Raw genomic sequence first — 15,154 nt, 5'->3', positions numbered from 1 at the left:
GAAATGGGTCTGGATCGGAAATCTTAGCAGAAGATGATTTCCGGTAAGTTATATTTTAATCAAGCAAGCAAATTATAAATCGTTCAACATACTTTTTATGCTTTATAATTTATGAAAAGTAAATATTTATTGGCTTGCAATTTATTTCATTATATAAAAAAAGAAAAGTTGTGACATATATGTTATAAACCAATTAAAGAACTATGTTCCTTCTGTGCGGGATTAGTAAACAATGGCAGACGATTTAAGAACCAGGTGCGCGTGACTACATATCATTTCCTAATTATTTATAGATTCTCTCCTTTCTGTTGGTTATCACCTCGTAGAAATTCACCGGTTTTGCAAATGAGAGAAATGTGTATTGACTTAACCACATCCAATCCATCTAATTAGCATATTTGAGTCAGAGCTTCCCGTTATGAATTTGTCATAGACCAGATCAATAGGATTCTGACGTTTTGTCTTTTAAATTAGAACAGAATTAAACATTACTCTAATAGTCCCCTTTTTAGGGGGGCTTTATATGGATATTATTTAATTGTTTATATTAATACCTGTTTTGGACTTTGGGGGGCTTTATATGGATATTATTTAATTGTATACCTGTTTTAAAGATGGAGCGTTGGCTATTCACACAGTGTTAAGTCCCATGCTTCAGATATATATATATATATATATATATATATATATATATATATATATATATATATATACACATATACATGTCCTCTATTTCATGTAAGACCTAGATGTTGACATTTTTGTTTTTGGGAGTCTGGGTCTTACTGTCTAACTAATGGCGTTGTGTAGGATGTTGTCTGACATCATATTGAAAGTCAGATTTTATTTTCCACAAGGTAAAGTCATAATCTTTTAGTCAGACTTTATTGACTCTGGTGTCTTCTCTAATGCAGATTCTTACAAAAAAAATGGACCTGTTTTCAAGTTTCGTTGGCCTACATTTTAGTTGGCTTGGAAAGCTATCAAAGCCAGGAATTCTGAAATCGGGTTAAGTTGAAATGTTATTCCTTAATGAAACAAATAAAAATACATTATGCTTATTGGAACTGTAAGCATCGTTTTGTTTCGTTAAAGAAACATATCCCACACATGAACCTACTTGAATATGCTTTCGCATACCTCGACTACCATTGCACTTCAGCAAATTCAAACGTATATCAGTGGAACATGAAAATGCGTCCATTAGCTTGTGTCAGAATTTGATTCCACCAGAATAAATACAGCACAGTAAGTATATTAATTACATATCAGTTTGTGGAAGAGTGTCTATATGGGCTGCCAAGTGTGTGAGTTATTCCTGAAACTTTGGCTGATCATTTTAATGTCAGTCGACATCAGAACATGCTATACAAGGCCGTTATTTGGGTAGTAAGATATAGCACTAAAACATAAATAACATGTGATACTTATTACATTATAGGACTAATATATCCTCACGATATCAGTTTTGGAGCCCTTGAGAAGAAATCATAGAATAATTAGTAAACACTAAGTTTTATTAAAAGTTCATTTACACTTGAATCATCATTATATCTACTGAAATTCAAAACGTAAAACTATATGTGGCTGCAGACATGTTTCATGGCAGTTTATGTATGAGTACCACATTTTGCTTTCCTTATAACGTCATCTGTTTATGAGCTGTTTATCACAGTGCCACTGGCGGCTCTTGTATAGATATGAGAAAAGAAATGTTCGATCTTAGGAAATGGCAACAATGGCAAATATAACAATGTTAATATGAATCAATATTTTTTTCTTAATACCGCTCCAGTGGCCTAATAGAGTGTCCACCTCGGATATGGGAGGTTGTGGGATCGATCCCCAGCCGAGTCATACCAGAGACTTTCAAGAATGGTACTGACAGATGCCTTGCTTGGTGTTCAGCATTAAGAAGATAGTGTTAGGACTGGTCGGCCTGGTGTCAGGATAATGTGATTGGGTGGTACATCATGCTACATGTAAGTGGCATGATGCCCAGTGCTAGACATCAGTATAAACTGCCACATTGCAGACATCATAGCAAAATGACTGAAAAATTGTTAAAGCTACGTTAAAAATCCAAATCACATCACATCATCTTAATATCTTGTTTGCTTTTGTTAAAACTTCTTGACTTCTTTTTGAAAATGTAGCCAGCTGTATGTTTTCAACCATTGCTGCACAGAAGTATGTTTTATCTTCCAAGGAACCTTCATCTCATCTTTTAGATAATGATGACTCCACCGGTTCGATAACATTTTAGTCAAACACTGGCAGTATCTTGGTACAACACAAGGCATACAATTAAGTGAACGGAAATTGTTGCTTCATTGCGTGACAAGGGTACGCATAAAATAAGTTTCTCTTGAGAATAAAATTAAAACCACGTGTTTATTTTCTGACTCTTTCTTCGTTGTGGTACTGTATTGTTCTAACATCATGATTCTACAAATGATCTGACAGTTACAGGTCATATAAGGTCAACTTCTGGGTCCACACTCAATTATAACCCTGTGTAAGATACTGGTATGCACATGTTTTCTCTTTTTGTGAGAGTTGTGACCTAGCCATAAAAGTAGACCAAACCTTTGTTTTGTGTTAATCAATGAAACAACACTGAGGTGCATCAATTGACATACCGATCGTAATTTATATGTGTATAATCGAAACAGTTAGCGTATTTGATGCATGACACATGGGTAGATAAAACACTGGGTATGTGAGAAAGCTTGCCAGTAGCTTCTTGTGGGTAGGTGGTTCTTTCTGGGGTTTTCCTTGGTTCTTCCTCCACCATGTATAGTCTATGTTGTGCTGAAAATGGCCTTAAACCCTACAACAACAACAACCATTCTGAAAATCATGCAGTATAATGCATTTATGACAGGGTTCTGAATCTGAAGGTATACATTGCAGGGTCAGCTACAGCATGAAATTGAACTGGAAGAGAGGCACTAAAAATAATAATAATTTAGGAGCTGTCTTGAAGCTTTTTTATTGTTTGTGCAAACACAACACTGTCACCAAGATGATTCCAGTCAACAATTGTTTTTACAGAGAAAGAATTTCTAAATTGTTCTACATTGCTCAACTACAAAATATCTACTGTTATATGTTACCTGTTTTTCTACAGTTTTTATAGTTTCAGAATTAGGAAACACAGAGGCTTCAATTTGTCATTTTTGTCTTAATGGTTTTAAAATAAATTTTGTGAGAGAGCCAGTACTAGCTACTAGGTATGTCAGTCGGATCATAGTACACCTGTCTTGGAGTGCTTGTAGACCCAGGTCATTTAACAGTTTGGTGATACACGTACATACTGCTTGACTGGTTTTGTAGTCGCCAGATACAAATCTTGCTGCCTGGCGTTGAACCTTCTTGACTCGATCAATATCCCTACTATAGTAGGGATCCCAGACGACACAACCATACTTTAATATGGATCTGGCTAGTGCTAGATAGGCAGATCATCTACATGACTGTGGATGGTGTCTGAGTTTTTGTTTGAGAAATGCCAATGTAGAGTTTGCTTTATTCCTCATTTTGATAATATGTGAATCCCACTTGAAGTCCCTGGATAATGTTAGTCCAGATTAGGGGTTTTCATTGACTTCTTGTAGTATGTGGTCATTTAAAGTGTAGAAGTGAGATGATTTTGTTGATTTACTGGTCATAATCATGAGATAGCATTTAGTGGTATTAAAAGTCATACCACAATCTCTCGCCCATTTTTTGAGGGCTGTGAGGTCATTGGATATTGTATTGTGATCACTCTGGTTTTGAATTTTTCTGTAAAGGAGACAGTCATCTGCAAACAACCTGACCTGAGATTTCACATTCTGGAAGGTCTTTCATTTTGCAAAGGAAAAAGAGCAGTTACAGCACGGTTCTCTGAGGGACGTTGGATTCAACAGGAGTAGTTCCAGTATGGTTCCCTTAGGGATGCTGGATTCAACAGGAGTAGTCCCAGCATGGTTCCCTGAGGGACGCTGGATTCAACAGGAGTAGTCCCAGCATGGTTCCCTGGGGGACACTGGAGTCAACAGTGACTGCTTCAGATGATTCTTCATCTACTACCAGTTGTCATGAACATCTCTAGCCAGCGGTGTAGTGACCCAGTGATTCCATAGTTTTCCAACTTGAACAGTAATTTATGATGTGGCACAGTATCAAATGCTTTAGCAAAGTCTATTATCACCATGTTGGCTTGTATTCCTTTGTCATTGTTTTGAAATAGGTCATGCACTATTGTAAGATGCTGTGTTTCGCATGAGCATTCCGATCTAAAGCTATGGTTCATTTTAGTGACAGTATTATTTTGTTTCCAGGTGGTTAAAAAGATGCTTTTCATATTATATGCTTGAGAAGTGTACATGCAACTGATGTAATGGAAACTGGTTGGTAAATTTCTGGAAGGTGTATGTCCCCTTTTTGAACACTAGGGACTCATTTGCATTTAGCCAGCCTATTGGTGAACTTTAAGAGTCAACTGACAATTGGAAAATTATTTGCATTCCAGAGGCTAGTTAGTGGCACAGTTTTTTAGGATTCAGTTGGCAATGTTTTCTGGTCTGCTTGCTGTGGAAGTATTTATATTTAACAACAGTTTTTCAACACCATCTGTTGATATCATAATGCTTGGTAGGTTGTATTTGTAGGATTTTTACATTTTTGTCATAGTGTTGGAAATGTCTTTGGTGAAAACTGATTTAAATTGGTTGTCAAGTATTTGATCTTCTCCTTTGCTGCCATTTACTAAGAAACTTTTTTTGGTGTTATGCAGAGGTGTCATGTATATTTTATTTTACATATCTCCAGAACAGTTAATTGTTTTTATTGTTGAGTCCTTTTGTGATGGTATTATTTATAAGGTTGATCTCTGCTAGTTTCAATTGTTTTTTGCACTGTTGCTGAAATAATTTGTATTCAGTCCTTTGGTTTGTCTTTCTAGCTTGGTTGTAAAGCCTTGATTTACGTTTTAACATTATTGAGTTTGTGATTAAACCATGGCAAGATTTTTGTATTTCATAACGTTTTGCTGGAATATTTTTGTCCATGATGGTGCAGATCATATTCTTAAAGAGAGACCATAGATTTTTGACATTTATTCCGTTTTGGTATTCTTAATTAATCTTTTGGGGTAGATGTTCTGCTTTTAAATAGATTGCCCCAATCAACTTTGGAGTGTGCAAGTTGTTTCCCTGTTTTTTGCCTGGTAATTTGAGGTGTCATGTCATATTCAATTACCACCGTATCATGATCACTAATGCCTGGGGTGCTGTACAAAGTCTTCACTAGAGATGGGTTGTTAGTGAACACTAATCACAAGGGTTAGAACAGTTGATACTGTTTTGTTTCTACAATTAAGTAAATGTTAACGTACCAAAATATAAATAATTTTCTTCTTGTTGTTGTTGTGGGGTTTAACACCATTTTTCAGCAAACAATATGCTATGCATGGCGGCCAGTATTAATGGTGGAGGAATAACCTGGGAAAACCCCGAGAAGAACCACCGACCCATGAGAAGCTACTGGCAAGCTTTCTCACATACCCACATTGGCCGAATCCTGGACTTGAACCCACCCAGACAGAGATGAGATGGCAGCGGTCCGTAACAGAGAGCGCTTTAGACCACTCTGCATTTTCTTCTTAAAAAATATTTTGATTTCAATATATTACATTCTTTTTTTAACATTCAAAACTGGAAATAAAGAGAGAAATTAAATTCAACAGCAAAATAGGGAAAACAAAATGCAAAGTGGGTGGAGATAAGTCGCATGATTATATTCATTTGACAGACCACAACATTAAAGTTGCACCAGGGTTTTAAATTCATTGACATGAAAAAATAATGGTAATTTGAATGGGTTTATAAGTGTATTAGGTAATTTTATGTTTTTTATGTCTTCGTTATGCATAATGCATATACTTTCGGGATTTAGACAAACTTGAATCATTTTCTTTACTTGCAGCAAAGCATGATGTTAATTTCAAGAAAAACTTCTGAAAATTGCCTATTCATTTACATGTTATTACATAATATCAATAACAAAAAATGGCTGCTCCAGACCTGCCAACCCTCAAGATTTTGGTTTGATTTTCATGACTTTAAATAGTGATTCACGGATTCCCACCACAAGCAAAAAATTATGAATTCCCAAATTCTCAGTTGGCTTAAATCATGAATAAAATAAATTTTGTTCCATTTAGTGTTAGTCAAAATAGCAGCAGTGGTCACTGATACCCATAATGGTAGTGTATTGCTAGTCACGATGTTTGTAGAACAATATCAGATGGTTACAATGTGCCATATTGCAAGCATTGTAAAGTATATAATCTATTTTTAGAACAGAAGTTTTACAAATACTTGTGAAGAAAGTCAGGCCCCAAATGATTTTTTTTGTTTGTTTGTAAAATGGCATATCTACATACTCGTAGCAACTTAATTTAAAAAAAAAACAAACACCAAAAATGAAAAGATCTTATTCAAGTGTAGGAATTTTTCAGATATTGAAAGGTCAGCATTTATTGTAATTTGTTTTAGTTCATAATTCACCGCACATGCGTCAGCCACCATAAATCGTTAATCATTCAGTGTTTCATTTTATGGATTAATACTATGTTGTAATTAAGCTACACAACAGTTAAAATGTTTTCGCCTCCACAGAAACAGATGTGTATTCCACGAAATGAAATATAGATTGGAGTACACCAAAAATTGGCCATGCATTCAGCCATCAAACATCGATGTACATAATGCTTTTCATACATTAGTATGATGTGAATTATAGAACTTGGAATGTGCACAGAGGCTCGTATTGTTACCATTGTCTTGTCATGCATGTACTATATAATAATGTTATTATATATAATAACGTTATTATATAGTACATGCATGACATAAACTGTAAGCAACGATATAGATATTAGAAAAATGAAGAGCACCCAACAAATTTCAACTCGGAGTAAGCCTCCTACTCATGTAATTTAAGCTACAAATGCTGAAGCACTGTTTGTGAATTTTCATGTTGAATATAAATTGCCTTTCTCAGTTGGATATCGGTGACAGTGATAGAGTGTTTCACATTGCAAGGAAAAATAAGAAAAATTATAGTACCTCATTAGCTTTTAGGTGCTGAAAATTTGCAACAATTTTAGTCACCAAGATTGAACAGCAAGCAAGAAGCCTGAACTGTTTTGAAAACAAATTTACCGTTGCCTAGTTGAGGAAGTTCAAGTCTGCCACAGCATCATATCATGACGAATAGCATGAAGTGTGTGTATGTCAGTAAATTTGTAGTTGTAATCAGTATAAATAATATGTTTTAGTTTTATTTGTGATTTTCATCTAATGCAGTACTGACCACTGCAATATCTGCCTGTAACATTTAGCTCCAAGTCCTGCTTAGTGCTCTTCCTTGGGGCAGTTTTTACGGTTAATTGTCATAGAGGGAATTAAAACATAAGGCAGACAAATAAACAACCACCAATTCATGGAATACGTATTGGCTTACAATAGCTGTATTAAGTTGTTTGAACACTGCCATGGGAGGGTCAACATAGTCATTGCCCTCTCTCATTAAGATTAAAGCTTCACCGTAAGCAGTATAGCTCAAGAATCATATGCACTTTGTTATAAATTCTGTCTTATGGACCTAGAATATGCCTTTTATGGGATTTTATGTCATTTTTGATGGACTTGTTGTTGTTGACAAATAGCCTGTAACAGCACAGCTCAAGAACCATTCAGCATAATTATTCTGATGTTGTTGTTTTGGGGTTTAACACCATTTCTCTGTGCAGGTTATACATAGCAGCCAGTATAATTGGTGGAGGTGAACCAGGGACATCTGTAAGAAATACCAACCCACAGGAAGCTATTTGGCAGTGAACAGTGAGCACTTTAAACCACTTGGCCACCCAGATTGTGGTATAATTTGACGTGAACATTGTTTCATAGTCCTAGATGTGTCTATTATAGGTTTCAATTCATCAGCTCCATTTTGTACATTTCGGATACTTGTAACTTATCTTTATCTGGGATGTTGCATGTATTGATGAGTCCTTGAAAGACGAGGATTTCAAGCATTCCACGTCGTCATTTAAAGGATTCAGAATGCAAGTTTTCTCCTAAAGTTTTTTTCCCTACGCAGGTTCCTTTGTTTGTGGTGCTGTGTTACAAATTGTACTGAGCATGAGCCTTTGCAATGCTCCCACCACTAACAGCTCTAGTTAATCCCCACAGGATGCAAAAATCGTCAGAGGTCTTGCTAGGATTTTAAAACTAGGAGTCCAGGTCTCCTATTTTGAAAGAAAAAAACAGTAGTCCCACCAGCTAAGTTGCAGTCCCCCACCAGAAGCGAATTGGGCATACATAAAGTGGCTAAAATTCCAGATGAGTAGAACCAGTGGTTGCAATCGAGTAATCAAGTTTCATTTTCTAACTTCTTTACACCACTGACATATAAATCTTATTTGTCCATTAAACTCTATAAGAGTGAATTATGTCGGGCCAAGGAAATGTCTTACTCCATGCACTAAGCTAAGCACTGCACACTGTTCCATGTGAAATATCAGTTCTAGCAACTTCTAGTACTCTGCTGAATCTCATTACAATCTTTGTCAATTTTCCCCAAAATACTTATCCAAATTTGCAAACAGCATTTTGTCTAACTCTCAACATGTCTTGATTTCGAGGTCACATGTACTGCTTATTCGGCTACACTTGGAAACGAACACAATAATGAAAGGTAAAGTTGCTCATTTCATGTACTCTTACATAAAAGTAAGTCACTGGGTCTTTCTGCCTCTGAATTCAGTCATTGTAAATATGTACATTTTCCCACTACTCTTTCGCTAGTCAAGTCTTTGAACTTGCCGCCAAGCTGTTGGGTCATGTTCTTCAGATGTACTCTTAGAGTGACAACATGTACATCTGGGTGGTCTTTAAGCCACTGAATTTTCTCATTGTAAATATCAGCACAACTAAAATGATCATTTGATCAACAGTTTTTCCCACTCAGCAGATGGTTGAAGCAGGACTGGCAAGCCCTTGAATTTGCTGTCCGGCAAATGTGTGCGTACAGAGGACTCCTGTATAAGTTATTTTCTGCATCCCAGGTATATAAAAAATTGTGTCCAAATACACGTGGTTAAGCATTTCTTATACCTCTGGTCATGTTGTATTTAAAGCAAATTCCTTTGGACAATTTTGGAAAGAGAGAAGCGTTTAAAAATATTTTACAACAATATCAAAAGTGTTAATTTTGTTATATTTCTTTGGACTATCAATTCTTTTTGAGACATGCAGCTGGGAGGGAACAGCATTACATTAGTCTGAAACAGTATGAGAAGAGCAGGAACCTAAACATGCTAGAGGGTATTTGGGTCCAACAATGCAAATAACCAATTCTCTTGTTCTGGTTGTTCCAAATATCATAGTTGTAATTTGCATTTTATGTTTTAGGATGATGAAGGAGGAGGAGGAAAACAGTGGTGTATTGAAGACAATGGTCATATTCAGCCTGGCCATGTTGTTCTTCCCAGTCTTCCTGTATTTCTTCAGTAAAGGTGTATTTTTTGAAGGTTAGTCTTTCTATTCTTGCTTTTTTATAGGTCTCAGCAGACAATGTAAAAACCAAATATTTTTTTTCCACTTGCATCAGCAGTGGTCATGAAATGAAAAATGTAAAAGAAGCAACATTCTCATTTTCATCTGTCAGCAATTGCTATTTTCAACTTCCTAAAACATCTTCAGACCAGTTTCAACCAAATTTGGCACAGAACATCCTGACATAAAAGTGGCCGATGTGGGCCTGAAATCACACACTTGACTGATATCCATCTAATAACCAAGTGCAAGAGCAGTTGGGTGCAAAATTGGTTAGTAGGATGATCCCTGAACCTCGCAATTGCTGTTCATTATATGTTATGCAAAAAAAAATGTTTCAAAGTTTCTCAAGCTTTTGTACCGTCATCCATATTTGATGGCAGACTGGCATTATTTGTACCAGTTAGAAAGGTCTTCATGCCATGTAGATTCACGTTAAAGTTGATGATATACTGTTAAACAGTTTTTAATAAGTCATTGCAGTGTATTCTGTTTGTTTAGTAACATGGACTATATGCAATGGAGGATTGGTATTTTCAGTCCCAGTCAGAAGTCTTTGTGCCGTGATGCTTCATGTTAAATTTGATGAAATCTATTTTATCAGTTTTTGATAAGCCATTTAAAGGTTTATCTGTTTTTAGTAATGATGACCATAGTTGATGGCAGGTCAGCACACATTGTGTAAAATTCAAATGGCTTCATGCCAGGGTGATTTCTGTCAAGTTTGTTTAAGATTTTGCGTTGGTTTCGGAAAAAGATGTTCCAGGATTTTTCTGTTTTTAGGAATGGCAGTGATATTTTGTGGCATATAAGATTACCATGATTCGTACAAATTATAAAGTTCTTCATGCCAGGATGCTATTAAATGTGGTCATATGATGTTGAGCATTGTTGGATAAATAATCGTTTAAGAACAGTGGCCATATTGGATGGCAGATTGGCATCATTCACACAAATATGAAAGACCTTCATGCCAGTATGCTTCCTGCCAAGTTTAGTTGAAATTGGTTCATATAGTTCGGCAATGTGCATGCCACAAGGTAATGCTATTTGGTAGTCATTGATATACATGCCACAGGGCAACTTTTGTGATGATCAGTGATGTACATGCCATAGGGTAAAGCTGTATGTAGGTCAGCAGTGCATCCTCTGGGCTATGCATCACAGGTAAGACTTAGTCCCAAATTTCATTTTCTTTTTAGGAGAAATTGTTACAGAGCATTACACAAAAACTAGGCATTCTGAGGGAGGGGAAATGGGAAAAGATGCAGGAAATTAGTTTGTGAGAAATTGAAATTTACAGTTATTATTATTGATGGAAGTAGGTCGACAGATGATGCACTAAATATGCAGGGCCATACCATAACCTGACTTGACCTTGTGGCCACCTGAGCTAGAAGTTTGATTATTAATCAGAAAGATAAGGTTTTTTCTTTTCTGCCCATCTTGAAGATGTGTATGATTGATTTTCTCCTTCAAATACATTCTCAGTCACATTAATGGTAGGGCTATAAGCCTTCTACCATGCAATTTCAGCCTTACTAAAAGATGAAAATCAACTTTTCCTGTTTGTCTGGTATAGACAAAGGGTAATAACTCTTGTCCATTACTACCCCCTGCCACTGCCAGGTGTTGCTAGTTTTTAAGTGTGTGTGTGATTTGGATTTTTAACATAGTTTTTAAACAGTTTCAGTCATATCTCTACGATGTCTGCAGTGTGACAGTTTATAGTGATGTCTAGCATGGGGGCATCATGCTGCAAACTTGTGGCATGTCCCACCCAGTCACATTTTCCTGACACCAGGCCGACCAGTCCTAACACTAACCTCTTAATGCTGAGAGCCAAGTGAAGCAGCTGTTGGTACCATTTTTGAAAGTCACACACACACACAGCCTTTGCATGTAAGAAAATTTCAATAATTATCTTGTTAGCCATATGTAGGGATCACAGCAAGTGGCCCTAGCCTGTGATGCTTATGTTGTTGTTATTGTTTTGGGGTTTAACACCATTTTTCAGCTCAAGATAAGCTCTACATGGCAGCCAGTATTAATGGTGGAGGAAAACCCCATAAAGAACCACAGACCCATGAGAAGCTACTGGCAAGCTTTCTCACATACCCACATAGTGTCAACCCACGCATAGGCAAGATGGCAGTGATCTGTAATGGTGAGTGCTTTAGACCACTAGGCCACTCTGTGCCACGTCTGTTGCATATGTACTTAGGAGAACTGGTTATTTTTAGCTTGGGGAATCCAGCCATCATTCCCTGGAAGGATATCTGAGGAAGAGGTTATAGTGCTCAGCATTCCCTACTCCTATTACCTATTCTCCTAATATTAATGTGATTGGGGAACATATTTGAAGGAGAAAGCAGATTTTAAAGTAAATTGTGTTTCTCTGAGAATACTTACCCAATCACAATACTTAAAATCCCTCCCAGCTACCCTGTTATGTGAGCATCCTCGTTAATAAATTGCTCAGCTTAAAAGATAGTGACACCTGGTGCTGGTAGAGGAGTTGTAATGGACAAGAGTTAGACAGAAAAAGATGATTTTCTTCTTTTAGTTGGGCTGGATTCTCTAGGTAGGAAGCTTATATCACTAATGTTAATGTAATTTGGCAAGTTTTCTTGGAGAAACACAATTTTTTCAAAATTTTCTTTCTTTCTGTTTCAGCTTTTCTGGGAATGTCCAGCCAAGACAGTTACTTTTATGCAGCCTTTGTTGCCATAGGAACCATTCACATTATTCTTGGACTTTTTGTATATGCAGCTTTTACTGAAGGAACATCTACATCAGTGAAGAAAGACTAAAAATTACTAGATATCATTTTTCAAATGTTTCTGTTCATATATATTCATGTATGTATTTGTGTGTGAAGATGAAAATGCAGGAAGTGGAAAAAGTGAAGCATGGATCATGTAGAAAAGGAAGTGTAGATTGGAAGTTCATGTCATTTAAAGTTGCTTCCATTTAAAATTTGTATTTAGAGTTAATCTTAAGTAATATGATGTTACAAATTTATGACAGTTACGTATAGGGTGAATCTTGGATGTGATTGTAAAAATCCAGGAGTTTGAAAATGTGCTGCAAATTGTTGTCACCTTCCCACAAAATGGCCTGAAAAATTATGTTTTGTGAATTTTATATAAATCTGACATGTGTTTCTTCTTATGCTTGGAGGTCAGTGCTGTCTGTCTGGGAATGTAAAGATGCCAGTCAGTCATATAATATTGCATGTTAAGTTCAGATTGGCTGTCTTACGTATGCACACCTCATAATTTAAAAAATAAAATTTATGATTGCTAATTGCAACAAAAAAAGTAAAATATTGAAGTTGAACATTAGAAAAATCAGTCAAGATGATTACATATTTTCAGATTCAGCAGTGAGCGTGGTGAAATATGGCAACCAGTAAGAAGAAAAAAATATATTCCTACAATGTAAATTGTATAAAATAACTATATATGGCTCAGAGTAAGTGGGGGAATGAGAGCTGTTTGTAATTTGTATTTGAAAAGGAATTCTCATTAACTACTGAAAATGCATGTTTTTAAATCTGGGAGCATAAATTATGATCTCACAAATTGATAAACATTAAGCAATGTATGCAGGTTACATGTAGCTGGCAGGCTAAAATTTTTTCCAACTCCATAGATTTTCTTTCCTGTGAGTTTTTCATAGTGAACACTGAGCTTTCATACTTCATTTGCTTGGACCTCCGTTATCTAAAGGCATGAGGTAACATGTTCTAAATTTATAGCATGTAATGCTATAGTTGTATGCCTGATTAGTCATCCAGTTGTTAAGTTGCTTTTCAGTATTGATTTTACTTTTAGTATCTACAAGTGTGTTAAAAGTGTACATTTAACTAGAACCAGTCACTTGTTTCATTTAGATTCTTTTATTGCATTGTACTCTGCTTTAAATTCCTGAAAATTTCAGGGTATGAAAATGGTAGAAGAATACTTGCTGCATTATGATTCAATTGAATTTATTTATTGTTTCAGACATAAGTGCAATAGTCTTTATACGACTGTTATGAAAGATGAGTTCTTTATAAAGATATTGCTGCTTTTATATATGAAGACTTAGTATTTTGCAGATTTTTAAATATTTAGTGTTTGAATAACACAACTTTAACATTATTTAATGTTATTACTGTAAAAAAATTGTATCATATGAATTATCATTACTTGTACTTTAATAAGACAAGGATATTATCACCAAATGGAGAAGAAGAAAAAACATTGATAATATTGAAACTGATGGTCAAACTTTTATAAATTTTGGACCTAAAAGTAAAATAATAAACTGTGAACAGTTTGAGAAGCAGCAAGTTTAGTACAAATCTATTTACTGATTATAGTAAGTGGGGAGAAGAGGTTAGATGAAAGGCTAGTTAAATCCCTTTGCCCTAGAGTTGGCCCAGTCTTAAGTCTCCTAATATACAAGAATAAGTGTAGTGTCATGAGATATGGGCTCGAGTTAGCACATGGGTTATGCAAGGACAGATATTTTTTTCCATTAATTACAAGTAGGTGATGTTTACTCATTTGCCACTAGAACATTTTAATTTTAGTTTCCAAAGAGACACAAAATATTTACAAAATCCAAAATATTAACAGTAAATTTTTATTTCACCCCTTAAATGTAATTGTAAACTTGATGAAGCTCACTCATTCAAGTCCACTATGCAGTAAAGATATATGTCCATGTGCTGTCCTGTATCCGTGACCACTATGCTATAAAGACATACTTGTATGTGTTCTCCTGTACATCAGATTGGGGAAGGAACATGGAGCTTGTAACATACCTGCTAATCATTCCTATTCTGGCGTAATCATTACACTGTTTTTCATTGAATTATATCTTGTGATTGCCTGTATATCAATTACACTTTTTTGGTATATCGGGAAACAAATTGTGTTGTTTTTATTATTATATCTTTAAATCAACACAACATATAAATTTGAGAATATTCTTTAATAAGAAGGCTTCTATATAACAATAGTATAAAAGTACACCATCCATTGTTGACCTATATGTACATTCCAAGCATCATATTCTGTTTATAACAGCTGTACACGACAGCATTTCCTTAGCAGACAGTGGTAAGATGGCCAGTCAGTACTGTATCTAACAGCACAATATATCAAGTGCACTGGCTTTATTGGTGTGAATTGTTATTGTTAAAGGACTCAAAAACAGTAGAGGAGAGGAATCTTTTTAAACTTTAAAACATGTTGGATCAGCTTTTGAAATTTCAAAGAAGAAAAAAACGTGATTGGTGCAGTAATACAGCGCTCAAGTTTAGCGCATCACCATGCTCATTGCAGCTTGCATGATGTACGTAGTTGACCTTTTGATCATTAAGCGGAAAGTCAGACAGAATATATTTGTTTGTTGTACATATAATTTGTCAGTATATTTTATTTTTGTATTCAAGTACTAATTCACATGGATTTTGCCTATTTGTAACAAGAACTTGAACCAGCTGCAGAACCTGTTTACTAGTAAAAATAAATAAAGTTTTCATAGAT

At 35.5% G+C, this 15,154-nt stretch overlaps 1 protein-coding gene across 1 annotated transcript; it reads left to right on the top strand.

Annotated features, from left to right (window-relative positions):
* The first annotated feature begins 207 nt into the window (after positions 1 to 207).
* Positions 208 to 15,154, top strand: LOC149797373 (vacuolar ATPase assembly integral membrane protein VMA21-like). Its single transcript, XM_089962138.1, has 3 exons — positions 208 to 255; positions 9,468 to 9,586; positions 12,288 to 15,154. The coding sequence occupies exons 1-3, from the start codon at positions 233 to 235 to the stop codon at positions 12,422 to 12,424; spliced, it is 279 nt and encodes a 92-aa protein (XP_089818264.1). The 5' UTR covers positions 208 to 232; the 3' UTR covers positions 12,425 to 15,154.

This window comes from Sinohyriopsis cumingii, chromosome 6 (genome assembly GCF_028554795.1).
Source record: "Sinohyriopsis cumingii isolate HCF-2022 chromosome 6, ASM2855479v2, whole genome shotgun sequence".
Taxonomy (NCBI): domain Eukaryota; kingdom Metazoa; phylum Mollusca; class Bivalvia; order Unionida; family Unionidae; genus Sinohyriopsis; species Sinohyriopsis cumingii.
This window is presented reverse-complemented; position numbering and strand designations above follow the sequence as displayed.

Coding starts and splice junctions, on each gene's coding strand:
- LOC149797373 (XM_089962138.1), top strand. CDS start 233: ATGGCAGACGATTTAAGAACCAG. Junction 256..9,467: donor GCAGACGATTTAAGAACCAG/GTGCGCGTGACT, acceptor TTTATGTTTTAG/GATGATGAAGGAGGAGGAGG. Junction 9,587..12,287: donor TAAAGGTGTATTTTTTGAAG/GTTAGTCTTTCT, acceptor TTTCTGTTTCAG/CTTTTCTGGGAATGTCCAGC.